General features: G+C 36.9%; 1 protein-coding gene and 1 long non-coding RNA gene across 2 annotated transcripts; both read left to right on the top strand.

Annotated features, from left to right (window-relative positions):
* The first annotated feature begins 292 nt into the window (after positions 1-292).
* Positions 293-5,926, top strand: LOC139719749 (neuroendocrine convertase 1-like). Its single transcript, XM_071631139.1, has 3 exons — positions 293-455; positions 4,382-4,573; positions 5,804-5,926. Exons 2-3 carry the CDS (start codon positions 4,403-4,405, stop codon positions 5,924-5,926), a joined length of 294 nt encoding a protein of 97 aa, XP_071487240.1. The 5' UTR covers positions 293-455; positions 4,382-4,402.
* Positions 5,927-8,128: 2,202 nt separating this feature from the next.
* On the top strand, positions 8,129-18,802 carry LOC139719770 (uncharacterized). The gene is made up of 4 exons (XR_011710122.1): positions 8,129-8,261; positions 8,932-9,040; positions 16,891-16,928; positions 18,722-18,802. It is a non-coding gene; the product is annotated as an uncharacterized lncRNA (long non-coding RNA).
* Positions 18,803-19,480: the final 678 nt, after the last annotated feature.

Genomic DNA, 19,480 nt, shown 5'->3' with positions numbered 1-19,480 from the left:
CAATTAATTAATTAATCAAGTATTCAATGAAAGAAAGAAAGAAAGAGAGAGGGGGAAGAGGGAGAGAATAAACAGATCGGAAGAACAAAGAAAAATGAAAATTGCACAGATATTTCGTGAGAAGGCCAGTTTGATGGACACTGTGACCAGCCAGTAACCAGCGGGTATGTAGCGCCACCTCGTGATGACATTATTACAGGCACACCCACACACCTGTTGTGGGTACTGGTATACTGCACAGAGTTTTACCCCATGTCTTGGAGTGAACGGTGCAGACAGCTACAGGCAGGCGGAGGTAGGCTTTTCGCCAACAACACAGCAGCAGCTGTAAATCGAGTGACCTTCGCCGTAATTTTTTTCGTAACGTGCAAGAAAAAGACGCTGAAGGCATGAAATGATAGAAGATAAAGTCGAAATAATTGTGTTGCAGTGCTGATAGTCTTGTCGGGGTCCTGGTAAGCATGAAATCGAGTTTTCATGGCATGTCTGTTAATGCGTGCAGTACGCCTTTGGCTTTTTGGTATTAAACGTCAATTTACTGCCATTCGTTATGTTCTGAATTCACTCGAATTTACACTGCATGACTGCACTGCTGTATTAAATACTGACACTGAAGTCTCGATGCATATTGTGCAATATGTAAAGTGTTTGTTTGCAAAAACCGATGAGTCCATATTTGCCAAATAGAGATATTTGCGATTAAAGGTCAAGAAAAAAAAGAGGATAATAAGAAAATTTTTGCTTCTTTTGACCATAACTTCAAAAATCTACCTTTATATGTAAGTGACCAATATATCATTTAAAAGGTATTATTTTGTATTTTATGACAGAGACCGTACTTCAAAATCTTCAAAAATGGACATCGGTTTTTGCGAACAAACTCTTCATATGTTTGTTAATAAAAAAATGTGCAATGTGTGTGTGTGTTTTAATCACTGACAACTATACTAAGTGTCTAATTTATAGAGAGGTGAGAGACTGTGCGAGGGCGAAGAGAAATGGCAAAAGCTCACAAAGGAAGTCTTCCCCTTATCCCAAGAGGTACAGTACCCCAAGATGCAAGATGTTGGCCAAGGCAAAAGACTGCAATGGATTAACGATACACAGCCCAGTCACTGTAAAAATAAAATAGCGACAGGGCTGTACCAGGGTGGTGCACAAAAGCGAACATGGGGATCGCGTTGAGTTTTGATACTTGACATAATTTTTGTCTCCTCAAACTTATTTAATACAATCTTCATTAATTTGACTTATTTCTATGTTAGCGATATTGACATGCACAATTCACAACTTACCGAAAATGAAGGTTATATGCAGCATGTGCGAATGGTACATCGTCATTCACTGATGGCCATTTTGAATAATTAATCGGGAGTTCACGCGATCAGAGCTGCACTTGCACCACAAAGTGCAGCTCCAATTACTGGGTATTACGGTCACATATCATGTCTCATATTTTAGGAAAACATAACAGAACCCGGATTGTCTTTTCATTCTTGTCTAACAAGCATTCAAATTCATTCATTCATTCACATTCATCACAAAACCTACAAAAAGTGGCATGCACTGATTTTGTGTGAGGACTGAAAATGCATGTACCGGTAGGTGAAATGGGTCAACCTAGCCAATCTTGACTTTTTCATATTTTCTGAAAGAGTGAGTCTTCTACATAATGCTAAAATTTGGGATCATAAAATAAAGAGGAAAATGATAGCAATTTTACTTGAAACTTTTTTTGTCCCCGCCGAACGAGTTCGAGCAGGGGACTATGAAATGGGCTTCGTACGTGTGTGTGTCTGTGTGTCCGTCTGTCTGTCTGTCTGTCCGTCTGTCCGTCCGTCCGTCTGTGCGTCCGTGTGTGATCAAAATGTTCAAAATGCTAATCCTTCGCCATTTCTAACCCGATTTTGATTCTGTTTGCTTTATATGATAGCACTACATGGGAGCTTTGAAACTTCTACACAGAATTTCAGTTGTGACCTTTGAACTTGACCTTTGACCTATATTGTACATTTTGCTTCAAAATGCTACTCCTTCGCCAATTCTAACCCGATTTTGAATCTGTTTGCTTTATATGATGGCACTAGGTGAGAGCTTCAAAACTTCTACACAGAATTTTGACCTTTGACTTCTTTGACCTTTGACCTTGATTTTTGACCTATATTGTACATTGCCTACAAAATGCTACTCCTTCGCCATTTCTAACCCGATTTCGATTCCGTTTGCTTTATGTGATAGCACTAGGTGAGGGCTTCAAAACTTCCACACAGAATTTTGACCTTTGACTTCTTTGACCTCTGACCTTGATTTTTGACCTGTATTGTACATTTTGCTACCAAATGCTACTCCTTCGCCATTTCTAACCCGATTTCGATTCCGTTTGCTTTATGTGATGGCACTAGGTGAGGGCTTCAAAACTTCTACACAGAATTTTGACCTTTGAATTCTTTGACCTTTGACCTTGATTTTTTACCTATATTGTACATTGACTACAAAATGCTACTCCTTCGCCATTTCTGACCCGATTTCGATTCCGTTTGCTTTATGTGATGGCACTAGGTGAGGGCTTCAAAACTTCTACATAGAATTTTTGACCTTTGACTTCTTCGACCTTTGACCTTGATCTTTTTACCTATATTGTACATTTTGCTACTAAATGCTACTTCCGGCGGGGACATATATTACGCACCGCGTAATTTCTACTTTTCCTTGTTTTCAGTAGTGTGATTAGGTGTGTCTTTAGAGTCCCCTTTTTATTTTTTGAAACACCTGTGCACACTCTTCACTTTCAACTCTAATAACTTTTGAAATGATGATGCTACTGCTTTGAAAGTTTTCATTAATCATGGACAGAATGTGTTCATAAAGCCTGCTCAGTTTCAGCTTAATTTGATAATCCCTTCATTGTTGTTGCTCCGGTGGTTTACATCCTTTCTTTTTCCCATTTATTGCGCAGCTAGCACAGCTTGACTATGTACTTCAGAGCCTCTTTTCTCAGTTCACACTTTTCCAGAGTGTGGGCTTTCTTTCCAATATTTAGATAGGTTAGTGGAGTCCATTTGAATGGAGTTACACATCGTTTTAACACTTAGAGTCTGCTCTTTAGTTTTAGCATATCTGCCCTTAACTAAAAATCCATACTCGTCTGATGACTTTTTGTTGGGTTTGTGACGCATGGTCAGTCCATATATTATACATTGTAGGACCATATTCACAATCACATACAGGGTTTCCAATGCAATAAAGCCCACGCACAAAGGCCAATCTAGACACTTCAAAATGCATTGATCAGATACAGTGTGACATACAGCACATACATTGTACATTGTTGCACATAAAATGTCATCTGACAACTATTCCCTTATACCTCTTAACCCTTGTTTTTGGTTTGATCTTAAGCAGACTTTACCTATAATTGCATGGGTTTCCAAATTACCCTGTACAGCTTCACCCTTGTGCATTTGATTTTATAAGCATGATAAAAGAAAATACATGTAGCTAGGCCTACTATCTATGCCTCATATACTTGTACCATGATGTTCATGCATAGTACTAAAAAACAGAACTTTGTGTGATAGTGTGTCCATTGTACAAATTGTACATGTATGTTACAGTACACTGTATATCTACACTTTGTACTTTGTTCAAGTGTGTATGTGCATGATGCAGATTTTCATACATTTTCATTTGTTTTGATCGCTCGCTATTGACCGATTCTGTGACGTGCTATGTGTATTTTTGGCATGGGCAGCGCCATTACTCGGGTGTCTCAGCCGACCCCCCCCCCCCTTCCCACTCCCCACCCTTCTCCCTACATTAGCACGCGCGCAGAATGAAAAACTGCTTTAGCCAATGGGCGTCTCGTACTGAGTGCGCGAATGCTTGCTTAGTGTGCGAACCTTTGTTACAAGTGCGTGATAAACATGTTGCCCGGGGTGGGGGAGAGCAGGGGGGGTCGGCTGAGACACCCACTATGGCTGCGCCCAGTGCCATGAAATGTCTGCTGCACTCAACGAACCCGAATCGGTCAATACAAAGTAGTTTCTCTTAGGTCCTTTTAGTAATGCTAGATTGAAAACATATTCTTCTAAATTAGTGTACATACACAGGTCTGTACACATGTTTTTATGAGGGATTTACAGTCACTGTGGGCCCATATGAAAGTTTATCTAGATCTACAATGTGTAGATATCAAAGGATGTTGTTCCTTGCCAGATTACAGCCCATTCTGTGGTGTGTACACATGATTATGCAAATCTTTTAAAACAATTTTGGTGATCCCATGAAAAGATCAAATGGTTTATAAAAGATGAAAAGTGAAGCCATGCTCCCTCCACTTCATGCCTGGACACTAAACACCTCCTATCTCATTCCTCTCCAGGCTCCCGAAGACAGGTGCAATATGTTGTCATGGCGACTCCTCCCACTGCTGCTCGCCCTGGGTGTGGTCGGTGTGTGTGGGAGGGCTGAGGAGAGACCAGTGTACGTCAATGAGTGGGCCGTGGAGATTGGAGGAGGGGAGCGGGTTGCTAGGGAGGTTGCAGCTGAACATGGATTTGACTTTGATGGTCAGGTGAGGACAGTTCCTTCAACATCAATTTGAGAGAAAACAGTTTTTTTATGTAGTATCTTCACTGCAACCCCCAGAAGCAGGGGACGTAAAATCTGGTTTAGTCTAGTAAATAGTAGTATTTGATAATCTTTTGAACTATAGTGCAATTACTTCTTATAGTATGCTAGTTAATTATGCGGGAAAAAAAATACCCAAAATAGGACAAGTTGTAGGCAACGAACATTAACCCCTTGAAGACGGATTGATTTTCCTGTAGCAGGTATTTCCCATTCACCCCAGTCCGAGAATACTTGGAACTAGTCCTTAAAGGTGTAACCCCCGTTGTAAAGATATTTTTTGTTCTGTTTTGTTTAAGATATACACTATTCAGTGTGACACAATGGTAAATTGGTTATAAACAAAAAGAAGTTCACCTATTATTACATTTTTGATGGATGTAAAGTAAAAGCTGAGTATTATTTCAAACATTTAATACTGTGAAATCAAACACTGTACAATTTCAAGTTATGCACAAAGTATGTATTCATACCACCCCCCCCCCCCTGCTGCTGCTGTTAAGCGTAGACAATGTGTGTTTCCTTTGAATTTAGCAGACATTATTACTACATTATTTCAAACATTTAATACTATGAAATCAAACACTGTACAATTTCAAGTTATGCACAAAGTATGTATTCATACCACCCCCCCCCCCCCTGCTGCTGCTGTTAAGCGTAGACAATGTGTGTTTCCTTTGAATTTAGCAGACATTATTACTACATTATTTCAAACATTTAATACTATGAAATCAAACACTGTACAATTTCAAGTTATGCACAAAGTATGTATTCATACCACCCCCCCCCCCCCTGCTGCTGTTAAGCGTAGACAATGTGTTTCCTGTGAATTTAGCAGACATTATTACTACATTATTTCAAACATTTAATACTATGAAATCAAACACTGTACAATTTCAAGTTATGCACAAAGTATGTATTCATACCACCCCCCCCCCCCCCCCCGCTGCTGTTAAGCGTAGACAATGTGTTTCCTGTGAATTTAGCAGACATTATTACTACATTATTTCAAACATTTAATACTATGAAATCAAACACTGTACAATTTCAAGTTATGCACAAAGTATGTATTCATACCACCCCCCCCCCCCCTGCTGCTGTTGAGCGTAGACAATGTGTTTCCTGTGAATTTAGCAGACACTTCATGTATCTGATTTTCACTCTATTCTGCCAGATTGGGGCCATCCCAGACACCTTTGCCTTTCTGAGGAAGACTGTGGCATCAAGGTCACGGAGGGCAGCCGAGAGTGTCAATGGTCTTCTGGCCAACGATGACAGGGTGAGACAATCCATCTGACTTTTTCATATCATCTTCCGTTAAATAAGGGATTGAAAAAGTTACACATTAAAAGAGAAAGCTATGTCTGAAATGTGAAAGAGAAAGAACCAAGAGGCATTGTTAACGCCACAAGCCAAAGCTTGATGTAATGTAACGTATATTTATTTAATCAGTATCTGACCCAAAGTTCTTTAAACTTTTATGCTTTTAGGGGCATGATTTACTTCAATTTGCTCCTTCCTAGACTTATGCGAGGATTATGCAATTGTGAAATGACAGATCATGGCAGTAAATATAAAAAAAATGTTCCCTCATTTTTTCTTTTTATATGATTCTGTTTCTTCACATATGTGTTGGTCACCCACATAAAGCTGTCATACTTACTTTTTAATGGCTTTTAAAGGTTGGCAGCAAAGAAAAAAAAAATGATGTCAAGAAGAGAACAATATGAAATATTACTTTTTCAGAAAGCTCACTGACACATTCTATTTCCAGACCTATAATACATTTTCAAAAGACCCCCCCCCCAAAAAAAAAAAAAGAGATAATAATAATACTTAAATAAAGAATCACCTATAAGGACTCACCACTTTTTTGTGTGTTGCTTTTTTTTTTCTTTGTCAAGTGGCCCAATCAGGCCACTAAAATCTTTGAACATGAAATGTTGTTGGTGTGAAATGAAAGCAAAAATAGCAATCCATTTTGAATCATAGTTTTCCAATCAGGCCACCAAAAGGTAAAATTTGGTGGTATAACAAAGCTTTTAGCAGCCCTGGCCATCAAGTCTCTGCTAATGACAAGCCCTGTATAATAATGATAATGATAATGATGATGACGATGGGATGACAAATTTTAATGCAGTATGTATGCCATGCAGGACCAGTTTAGTTGGGATTTGTGTATAATTGTATGTGACAGATCACAGTACATATGGCTGCCATTCTGCACTGTTGATGATAATATTTTTTTTTCCCTTTTGGAAATGTTATGAATAATATGTATGTGTGGGCTGGAAAGCTGTGTGCTAGGTTTTCTTCTTTGTGACTGAAACGTATGTCTATCAACACACACATTCTCTAGCCATGTCATGAACAACAAATCACAGAACTTTGTGTGAAATAAGTGGGGAAAAAATCTTTAAAGGACATAATTTTTTTTTTTTCAATAGAGGTTGTGGGTTCCAGTCAAATATCAACGAGTCCCCTAAATAACAGTGTTAACCCTGAAGTTAAGACCCTGCAAATATCCAATATCCATAGTCCTCTGTTCATATCTATAGTCCTTATTTGCATTTTATTTATCCATTTTTTTTTTAGTATACAAAGGACCTGAAGAAAAACTTTCCTAAGGGGGGGGGGGGGGGTTATATTGGATAGAATCAGGATAACCAAGCTGTACAGTTGTACATCAACATAGTAATCTAGAGTTATCACTTTAATGTTGGTAATGCTGGTAGCATGGCAAGCTGATATGGCTGTTGTGATCTTTTGACTATGTATGATATTGTTGGTATACTATTTCTCATTCCCCACAAGATTAATCATGATTTTATTTTAAGATTTCATGAAAAAAAAAGGATTTTGTGTATTGGAAAATTATATCCACTATCATGAAGTGTTTTGTTTATCCATAAGGAAGTCTGTCAAGAGACTTTATCACACTCCTAATTTTCTGTGCTCAAAGTTGCTTTGACTTGTAGTTCTTTTTAAGCTTTCTTGGTACCACGGAAATCTCTCAATATTGATATATTTTCCGGAGTTGCCAAGCAGTATATTTTCTTCATTCAAACTAAGAAAATATGTACAAGGACATTTTGGAATTGTCATGCTTCTTTTTTTGTGTGTGTGATGGGGAGAGGGGTAAAAGATTTATTTGGTATACAGTGTATCTTTGTGTATGCAACTTCCTTGATATCTATTTTATGCTTTTTAGAAATATGAAATTTTGCCTTCAAGAGGTATGTTGTGCTGTTCACTGGGTTTTTTCTTCAGTCTGTAGAGGCTAGCAGCCTGTATCCTGTATTTTCCCTTACTATGAAAAGTGTGATTTTCACTCTTTCTCCCAAGATAGGGTGGGATTAAAAAAGGGCACAAAATCTCTGGTGTGGATGCCTGTTAGATAACAGACTTATGGTGTTGATGCTGTGAGAGATGGCCATACTAAGTCTTATGGTATTCTTCAAAACTTCCCCTTTTCTTTCCACAAACCAATTCTCCTGCAGGTATCATGGTATGAACAGCAGCAGAAAATAGTCCACACGAAGAAGGGGGCGGATGTAGTACCCCCTGATGAGACCGGTGACAATCGGCCGATCCCTTTCAATGACCCTCTCTGGTCAAAGCAGTGGTATCTGGTAAGTCTTGTCATTTCTCATGAAGGGGGCATAGAGAAATAACCAGTAAACCAGAGGCTAAGGGACTATAACCTCAATACCATGATCTTGACAGTATACCTACATAAACTTACCGACAAGGATTAGTGCATGTCGTCCTTCTATACTGACATCTGTTATTTACCACCAGCTTTTTAAAGTGACAATGGATACAGAATATTTTCACTTCACATTTCATCTTGTGGACTCCAAGATTGCATCTCGTATCCAGGAAATTTTGTACTACAATCATGTCATTGCATGTCATTCTCTGTGTTTTCTTTAGTTAGCATTGGTTTGAGTGTTTGAGAGGAGAGCAAAAAACATGACAGCCAAAGCAATCTATCAAATGGGGTAGACTTTCCTTTGACATGCCATGGTGGCTTCAATTGTGGGGGTAAGAAGGCTAGGAATTTTACAGAACATCACTTAATTGATTATCTGACCTTTAATCCAAAAAGTCATTTTCACCAAAATTTGAGATACAAGGTCTTGTCACCCCAGCGAAGTTATCTGCTTATTTATCTATCTTTTTATCTATGAATTTCTCTTTTATCAGTTCTCCATTCATTCCCTCACTTTGCTACTGTGCAATCCCTTGGTGGTACACGCATATCATTCACCTTACTCTAAATTCTAAATTTTCTTCCAGTACAACAATGGTCAAAAAGGAGCGACACCTGGAATGGACATGAACCTTATGCCAGCCTGGAAGCTAGGCTACACAGGCAAGGGTGTTGTTGTCACAATCGTCGATGATGGTAGGTCCAGTTTAGTGGTGTAATCATCAAGTAAATGTACTCTCAAAAGTTTTTCTTGTATACTCGTTGAAAATTTATGTTGTAACATAATTCAGTGCCAATGCAAAATTAACAATCATGTCATTCTAGTAACATCGTCGTTCTTCTGGGCACACAACATTATAGTCATGATCATACATGTACACATACACTTTGTAGGTCTTGGGTGATGAAGAGGGTAATAAAACAAACTATCAAACAAGGCCAGCAACAACCCTGAGGAACTGGTGATATCGACACTTCACAGGGGCGGATCCAGGAATTCTTTAAAGGGGGGGGGGGGGGCGCAACTTACATTTCTTCCACTTCCTAGTTTCATTTCATTTTTTTTTGCTTTTTATTTTGCTTTTAACGAAAAATAAAGGGGGGGGGGGCGTGCGCCGGTTGCGCCCCCTCTGGATCCTCCACTGCTTCACATGCATTTACAATATTGATGTTGAGTTTTTCTAATCTCACTATCATCAGAGACTCTACGTAAATGGTGCTCATCACATACAATGACATGAGAGAAAGAGAAGGACAAAGACAGAGCCAAGTATGCAAGAAAATATTTATTCCACCTCTATGTTACTTCAGCATCATATGAGCCTTGCCTTTGGTTTATGTTGCTACTTTTTTTCAAAGACATATCAAAAAAATCTCTGGAAGTCACAATACAAAATGAGATTGCAGCTGACAGTTTGGCATATTTAGAATTCTTGTTTGTACAGTTTTGTTTGCACATATGTCATAAGGAGAGCTTTGCATAGGCGTGGGCATATGGCTTTAGAAGTGTTTGGGTTTAGGGTTAGTTTTTTTTTTTTCATGGGGGGGGGGGAGGGGCAGTGTTATAGGAATTTTTCAGAGGATTATACAATATGTTGAGGATATCTGATAATCTGTGGTATTGAAAAGTCTCCTGCTGGACACATGGAAGGTCAAACTGAAATAAAGATTGGTCAGACAAAAGAGATTTCTCTCAACTGGTCATTTGCTCCAGTGGTCAGTCAGCTCTTTCACAGCCATCTAGCTAAAAACCTTGAGTTGAGTTGGTGCTACACTGTACATGCAATGCTTTTTGTAGACAGTTATGAAAGATATCTAGCACTTTACTAACATTTTATTCTCATTAACTATTTAGTATAATCTATGGCAGGTACTAATATCATTTTGAATACATCTAGTATGGTCTATTTCATGATAAAGCTATGCCAATGAATTTACATTTGTAACTATACTCTTTCTTTGTATTAAAAGGTAATGGTTTAGTCTTTCTTCAGGGATCTTCCTGAAATCCTTTGGTGGAAAAGTGATACTGGATTCTTGTGTTCATTGATTGCTCTCTAGCCAACTGTTAACAGACACATCAACGAAAGAGGAAAAAACACAAATAAATACAAACACATTAAAAAACACTACAACATTTCATCGTGTGTGTCTTGTGTCCAGACAGTGAAGAATTAAAGGCCAGATAACTGTCTCAGATAAAAGTTTTGTCAGTCAAAGAAATTTAGATGATTAGAAAAGTAAACATGAAATGAAAGGCCTGTTTCAGAAATTTTATCTACAGTTGATCTTTAATAGTCATTCTTTTTCTACTCTATAAATTGTGGCTGTTCATTGGTAAACTAACAAGTTCTTTGTGATAGCATCTTGCACATACCGGTACACAGTGGACTGCAGAGTACTCTGTAAATAACCACCATCTGTACAGTGTACATGACATTACGTTTATTTTCATCATCTCTTCTGTATTTCCCTTTAATTGGCTTCCTTTCTGCAGTGAAATGGTGAGTATATAATATTAAAGATTGCTTCTAATGTCTGACGACTCAGCTTTCAACTCTTCAACTTACTGCTTTTATTGTTTCCTTTGACTCAACTTCATATTTTTGGCATGCAGTGCATCATTGTGTTTTATATCTAGGCTGCATGCATGAAGCATGTCTAAAGGCTTGTTTGTGACTTTTCTTTTGTTTATTATAAATGAAGCGCAGGAGATACTTTTGTTAGAGGACTGTGTACGTGTATCTCCACATCATTGGTATTGAAATGCCAATAATGCAATTGTGTGTGACTGATGAAAGGCATTTTTATTTTGTTTGGGTTTTTTTTAAATTTCTTTTTGCTGTAAGTGGTGCCATTAAAGATATTATTTTGATTTGAAGAGGACTAAAGAACAGCAAAGCCAGTTGGGTTTTAGCTACATGTACACTACAATAGACCATGGTTTTTCTGTGTAGTTGCTTAACAGTTGTACAGCCACACACTGTTCACCTACATGTGTACAGAACGTCAGTCATTCTGAATTGTGCTATAGTCATATGATATTAATTGGACTGCACGAATATCCGCAATGAATTCTAAGAGACTGTGTCCCCATGGAAAAGTGGTAGACCTTAACCCGTTTAGGACGAGTCCCGAGTATACTTGGGCAAGCATCTACAATGGAAAATGTGTGTTGTAGCAAAATCAGACCGTCCTCAATGGGTTAAAGGGACTGTACAGTTCTGGTTGAGGTGAGGATTCAGCTTGTAATGTTTTGCAAGATATTTAGATACCACTCTATGAAATGTTAAAGAGCATACAATTCTTAGGGAATCAAAAGTTTATTTGATGAAAATCGGTTTTGAAATGGCTGAGATATCTAAGGAGAAACAAAGAGATCCTAATAAAAGTCATGACCTGTCAATTTTGTTAGGATGAATTTTTTGGATATCTCAGCCATTTCAAGGCCCATTTTCATCAAATAAACATCAAGTCCATCTTGAAATTACAAATTGTACATGTTCTTTCATATTTCATGAGAGGTTTCTCATTATCTCACTGAAGAATGTTATAAACCTGAATCCTCACCTCAACCAATACTGTACAGTCCCTCCAAACATTTCAGACATTTTGCAAACTTTTATTGATCCTGTCTATTAAAGCAATGTTACACAAAATGACCATCTGTTAGGTTAATTCTGATTTGATCTGAAATGAAAAAGGAGTAAAAGACAGAGTATGGTGATATACGAAAAACACATTATATATAGTTTATATTGATAGAACAGTAAGGGTGGGGGAGATGTTTGGCCCCGATAGGGTAGATACACTGTATACATGTACATTGTACATTATCCCGTTGAGGACGAGTCGCGAGTATACTCGGGCAGGTGCCTATGGGAAATGCGTGTTGTAGCAAAATCAAACCGTCCTCAACGCTTTATAGCTATTTTCCTTGACTGTTTTTACAGTCATTTAGAAGCTGATGCATAAAAGCTCCTTTGAGGTAGAAGATACATGATATGTACAATGTAAAACTGTTGATAATTGTGTATATTATATAGGATCTGCAACTGTTAGGTTCACATGGCCTTTTGATTTGTTTGAGCGTTTCATAGCACTCAGCCTTTTGCTTCACAGTCATAATGCTTCTCTTTGTAAGTGCAAAAAAGAGAAAATTGACCAAAAGTGCAAATTATACAAATGAAGAATGACTTTAATGCCTTTAATTGATCTGTATATTGGTACTGGAAAATATTTTGGATTTTATTCCATTCTTAGCATATTTTCATGTAACATGCTGTGTATTTTGCCTTTTAGTTTTATCTAGATATCAGATTTAGGTAACTGTTCCAGAATTTGATTTGTTATTTCCTTGAAGTGTACCTCATTTTAAATAATGAAATGAACATGCATGCAATCAAAAGAAAAAAAGACACAGAAAATAATTGATGAAGATGTTTGTATGTTTATGGCTGAATTTGAAATGCAAATTGCCTTGTTTTGCCATTTCCAACTTTGTGTGTGTGTGTTACGAGCTAATTCAAAAATGTCGGGTACAATTGTATAACTGCCTAGATACAATCCAGATTTTATGTCTAAAGTTTGCTGTGCATGCTGTGAGGAGAAATGATTTCTAATGTTTTGTAAAGTTTCGTGCAAATGTGTACAAATAATTATTTGAACCAAGATTTCGTTTTATGCAACAGTGAAATGGAAGAATGATCACCTTCATATATGTGTGGATTAAGTGAATGCAGTGATTAGTAAAACACATCGGTGAAAGGTTGAGGAAAATTGAACAATTGGTTCGAAAGTTATGAATTTCTGAAATGTTCGTGCCAACATCACAGGATTAGAATGCTTGAACTGCAAGTGTGTTATGTCAAATACATAGACCGAATATGAAGAGAATTCCACATTTTTTTTTTCTTTTAAGGTAGACATTCCCTCAACTTGTTACTGACATATGCCAAGAGTATTCCCCTACCACCTGAAAAAGGCAAGTCAAGTTCTCTTTTATCTTGTGAGAAAATGATCATAAGTTGAATTTTCTTTATTAATATTCTCTTTATAGTTCCAGACATCGCAAACTGTAGTAGTTTTCTCATCCAGCGATGGCAGCGCTGAAACTTCAAAACTTATGAATTTTTGATTGGATTTTCTGATTTTCCCAAAACTTCCACTGATGTGTACAACTAATATTGCTGCATTCACTCTTAATAATCCACACATACATGAAGGTGAACTTGTCCTTTAAGTTTTTAAAACACAAATTTGTCCCATCAACCCTTGATAAGCTACATTCCGGCTCCACTGCTATGATTCGTTTTGTTGCCTATTGTTACTTCATACGCATGATTGATTCTTTTTTCTGTTTGTTCACGCGTGGTTGACCTTAATAGCAGACAAGCAGTGGGAGGACACGTTAGTATTTGTGATTGATCATTCAGATGTTTGTTTCGACTCTGAACAAACATGACATGGAGATGTATGGTACTGGTATTGCCATTGTCAGAACATTTAAAGGCGTGATTGACAGATGACATTACAAAACAAGAATATTATTGTACCCTGTCCCATAGAACCATGTGTCAATGTTAATGTGAATAATCTGAGCAGGTTGATTATGGAGCTTTGCCTTTTTTCTCTCTCTTTTCTTTTTTCCATTTTTTTTTTTTTTAAAGCTGAAAACGACAAGTAAAATTCAGTGATGCCACCTGTACTGACCATAACTTTGGGTTTTCATGGAAGTACACATGTACATTGTACAAGTTTGAATGTACATGTATACTAAAAGCTTGGTTATGATGTAGCATATCTCAGGCATGTTCCGATGTGATCTTTTACCACTGAAGTCGAGTGAAGTTGCTGAACATTGATCTTCTGATTTTAAGGCGTTACATTTTCAACGATCTCTGACTCTTCCGATGAGATAATGGTTTTTACTGTTCCTTCTTTTTTCTTTTTTTTTTGCAAACCTATTTCAGAAATGGTAAAACAGCTGAAAACTAGATAAAAACAGTTTCTAAGTTTGATGAAGCTATTAAAGTGTGCAAGAAATGAGGCATTCCAACACAATGGGTGAAAATCAAAACATTCTCGTAACACATTTCTTGAAAACTGTGAAGGTTTTAAAATTGTAACATTTTTGTACTGTGAAAGCTGAAAGAGAGGTAGTTTGTGTTTAAAACATTCAATGTTTTGGCAAAGGATATTTTCATTTTTCAGCCAAATAACCTGTTTGCAGTTTTGTTTTGTTTTGTTTTGTTTTGTTTTGTTTTGTGTGTTTTTGGGGGGTGGGGGGGGGGGCTTTTCTATCTGAGACCCCTCTGTCACAAAGATGGCAAGCTTAGGAGAAGAGAATTAGCATTACTTTGATATATTGCATGACTTATTAAACTGAACTTGTTTCTTGTATGAAAGTGAGACTTGACTCTCTGCATGTATTTGCTGCCAACAAGTGTCACGTTTACACTTGAAATGTCACGAACCTTGAGTTGAAGCTCAGTTACCAGTAAAGTGTTCAAGTGTGTGCACAGTCCTTGCATGAGCAGCTACAAATTACAACTCCTTGGCATTAGAATGAATAGATGTGCAAATAGCAGTAAAGGCTACCAGATGAAACTCTAACTGTAGCTGGAATTTGCATGTTTGTAAATGCAGGTTGCTCTCAAAAGCCAATTCAGGGTCCAGGATATGTTTTATATGCTGTTTGCACTTAGGGTTTCAATGTCTTCTCACATTGCTAACAACCAATATAGCTTTCTGCTTGAGATTATCATATGACTTCTGTAGAACCCATTGACATGCATTTTAATCGTGTTTATACCTGACTGCATATAATTTGTAATGATCACTATACAATGTACCAGTTTATGTTTGAGTGTCCCATAAAAATGAATTATCCTCCTAATGGTAAAACTTTCTTTCATGTTTGTTGGCAATTATCAGCCCACTATTGTTGTTCTAAATGTATTGTATCAATATCTTATGAAAGTCATTAAAAGATATGCTCAGAATACCACATGATTAAGAGGATATGTATTTTGATCAGATAATGTATGTTTTTCCCCAAATTAATGGAATGATTCCAGTAATACAATTGTGTATTTGCCAGTGTTGATTTGTTTGATACATTTTGTAATTTGTCTATATCCTTTCTGTGCATGCAGTTTCTTTACAGCTGAAATATCAAAATTTAAACAATTTTTCATTACCAGAATTTTCTGTTTGTAACATACATCGTATATATTGCATGAAGCATGTTAAATGTAACGATTTGTTACAATGTTTTATTCCTTTATCCTTCTGTGCAATATGTTATGAATTTATGTGCTTGGTTTGCTTTAAATTTTTACGTCTACTACCAACAGCTGAAAAATATATTACAGTAAACATTCATATTCCATCATACTGTACTATTGCATGTCACATTTTACCCAATCCCTTCACTTATTTGTCTTGTGTTACAGTTCTGGGGACATTGTATTATTCATTGCTATCTGATAACCCAAGAGTATATTTGATTTAGATATTTTGTCATTAGAATATGTTAAAGATTTGAAAGTGAAAGGAGGGGTCATGAAAAGGAGGAATTACAGTTTTGCATGGCTGCAATAAAGTGACTAACCAAGCCAGGCTCCCTGTGCGTGAGAAATTGGATTTCATACCATGTTAATCAAAAAGAAGAAGAAGAAGAAGAAAAAGAAGTAAAAAGAAACAATAGGCACGTATGCTTTATTTCTAAATGAGGCTTACTATCAGAAATCCTGTTCATAAAAAAAAAGAAAATAGTAAAAATGATTAAGTAACTGGCATTTGCCCAAAACAATGAAAGCAGCTGTCACTCACGACATGAGGATCATGTTTTCATCTTGTTTGAAAATGCTTGTGGACAGTTTTGTCCCATTGAAAGTTTGGTTGCAGTCATAATAGATTTCTGTCATTTGCCAATCGCAAAATTATTGGTGACAAGTAGTGAACTCTAAAAGAATATAAACATTGCTTTGTACAGCTGAGTCAGTTGCCATCATGGACAAACTGCTGTAATTAAAAGTTGTTCAAACATTCAGTCATAGGTTTTATAGAGCATAACGTACAGGAGCAGATCTTGTGAGAATAAGAATGCAGAGTATAGTGTGATATCAGGGTTCCCAGAACATCAGGGAAATCGGGGAAAATTATTTTACTTTTTTCCTGTCAGGGAAAAGTCAGGGAATGTTGATTGGCCCCAAATCAAAAGTAGTCAGTCAGACTCTGTTATATTTTGTTGCATATAAAAACAACATCAATTGGATGACTGGCTATGTGAAACTTGAAATAAGTTGGAAATATTAAATCATCATGGAATTTTAAGACTTTGTCATCGGAAAATCAGGGAGAAATCAACAAATTTTGTTTTCTTGAAATATTGGGAACCCTGGATATTGAAGCTCACATGTGATTGCAGAATGTTGGTGAAGAGTTTAATTATGACTGAAGTGTTTGACTTTTTTACTGAAATGCCATCAATGCATTTACTTTGATGTTATAATTGTTTACACTTTTTTTTTTGTATACAGGTGTTGACCAGTATCACCCTGATCTGAAAGACAATTTTGTAAGTTTGAGATGATGACATGTAAAATCATAACATTCATGTAAACTTTACTGATGAGTAACATATTACACTTAAAGGACAAGTTCACCTTCATAAACATAAGGATTGAGAGAATGTAGCAATATTAGTAGAACACATCATTGAAAGTTTGAGGAAAATCGGACAATCCGTTCAAAAGTTATGAATTTTTGAAGTTTTTGTGCAGTAACCGCTGGATGAGAAGACTACTGCAGTGTATGAATAACTTAGATGTCACATGCGTACAACAATATAAGGAAAATATAAAGAGAATTTCACAAAATTTCATCTTTTGAAAAAAGTACACATTCCCCTGACTCATTATCGACAAATGTTATGGGTAATATTATTCCCCCTGCCTTTAGGAAGAGGCAAGTCAAGTGCTCTTCTTTTATTATGTAAAAAAGTGAAAATATGTTGAATTTTCTTTATATTTTCTTTACACTGTTGTACGCATTTGACTCACGAGCTGTAGTAGTCTCCTCATCCAGCGGTTCAAACACAAAAATTACAATAAAAAATTCATAACTTTTGCATCGATTGTCCAATTTTCCTCAAACTTTCACTGATGTGTTCTACTAATATTGTTGCATTCTCTCAATCCTTATGTTTATGAAGGTGAACTTGTCCTTTAATTCTTGCTTCCTACACATCACACGATGTGAGTAGACATGCCACTACAAAAACCTGATTTCTAAAGTCACTGAATATCCATATTCAGATTTGGTATGTTTTAAGATTTTCACTTTCCAGTGATGTACATTAATTTATCAAATTTATTTCCAAAATCCAACTCAGAAAAAGTGACAAAGCTTGATACCATAGAATCATAGTTTTCTTTAAAAGTGTTTCTGAAGTTAATATGCAATCAGGTATGCCAGACACAGGGTTGTCAAAGTATACCTGGTTAATTCAAATCCCCATAGCAAGATGCTTCTTGATGATGGAGTTTCAGATTTACCAAGTGAAGATAGAATTATATAGACAGTTAGCATTTGGACAAGTGAATGTTTTTAGGACTGAAGCTTTTTATTTCTTAACAAAGACATAAATAACATTCCTTACTTTTTATCCAAATCAAAGTATTGTGCATTTATCTGGCTGTAGTGGTAGAACCTGTAAGTTTTTCAGCTTTTTTGTTTTGTGGGGAAGTTTCACAAAAGAGTCACGAGTAAGGTTTGTAATGTAACAGACCATTAAACTCTTTTAGGAAAAAGTCTTCGCAGGAATAGACTTTATGCATCCAAGTGTGTCAGAAGCCTTCCTTTTTAGCTAATTTAGCTGAGTCTTCTTGTACAGCCAGCTGTCAAAGGGTAGTCTCTCGCATGGAATATACAAAGAGCAAAAAATTATAAAAGCAAAACAAGATTGTGATAAAGATCTGTATTAATGATATCATTGATTGTGGCGTGAAATATTCAGTGAAATCTAGTGACCATATTCTTGCATTTTTTCCAAACTTGTTTGTATAAAGGTATGGTTAGTAAAAACAGTGAGGTGTACCAGTTGAAATGCATAATTTTCTGAATAAGAAATGGAAAGTAAAGCTAATGAGGTGCACTGGTCGTAATGCATTTCCCCAAATACCTCAGTTTTTTAGGATAGCACAGTCTGTTCACAATGACACCAGTTATTCCTGTACAGATTGCCATATTATAAATGATTATTCCATGTATGCAACTTGCGCTGGCACTGGTCATGCATGTTGCATTGTACAAATCTAGAGTGCAGAAAATGTTCCTAATTTGATTGTCATTTCTATCAACACCCACCAGGATAAGTATGCAAGTTATGACTTCAACAACAAGAGCAGGAAGAACAATCCATATCCAGACTACTCCAGACCAGCTCAAGTGTCTGTCCATGGCTGCGTTTATCAACTCCTTTTCTCGGCAGAAACAGGTTATCCAAATAGCTTTCAAGGAATTTTTACGAGTTGACAAACACAAAGCTGTTTTGAAAGCCCTTTAGGAAAGCCTTTTACGAAAGGGTGCGTTTATCAACTCTCCTTTCTCGGCAGAAACAGGTTATCCAAACAGCTTTCCAGGAATTTTCACGAGTTGATAAACGCAAAGCAGTTTTGAAAGCCCTTTAGGAAAGCCTTTTCGAAAGCCCCAAATTTGTGACGATCCAAACAGGTTTCCTAAACAGGTTATCAGAAACCTGTTTGTAAAAGCCTTTCGAAGTTGATAAACGCAAAGCTGTTTTGAAAGCCCTTTAGGTCGCCTACTGCGGTTACGCAACCATGCGTTTCCGGTTTCTGAAAAGACGCGCGCCACGTAAAGTGCACACGAGTACGTGTACACAGGTGTATACAGCTGTGTGTAATGCATGCATATGCTTGGAACAAGGAGGTGTTTCTTTCACCAACAAGGTTTGAGAAATAGAGTAACAACAGTCTCATTCCCTTTGATCCCATGTCTCATGCCGCCACTCAGAAATATTTGAAGTATGTGCTAAACTGGAGCTGCCTCACTGATAGGCCAGACAATTGATTCATGTGGCATTGTATCATGACTCGTCACTCTCAAAGG

Source organism: Diadema antillarum, unplaced genomic scaffold (genome assembly GCF_040938485.1).
Source record: "Diadema antillarum isolate AM-2024a unplaced genomic scaffold, OU_Dant_1.0 scf00000114, whole genome shotgun sequence".
In the NCBI taxonomy this organism is placed as follows: Eukaryota; Metazoa; Echinodermata; class Echinoidea; order Diadematoida; family Diadematidae; genus Diadema; species Diadema antillarum.
Note: the sequence above shows the minus strand (reverse complement) of the source record. Positions and strands in the feature narration are given on the sequence as shown.

What these genes read in the sequence shown, in the direction of transcription:
- LOC139719749 (XM_071631139.1), top strand. Translation starts at nt 4,403, where the DNA reads ATGTTGTCATGGCGACTCCTCCCACTGCTGCTCGCCCTGGGTGTGGTC. An exon ending in GATTTGACTTTGATGGTCAG is followed by an intron (nt 4,574 to 5,803) that starts GTGAGGACAGTT and finishes CTATTCTGCCAG; the next exon opens with ATTGGGGCCATCCCAGACAC.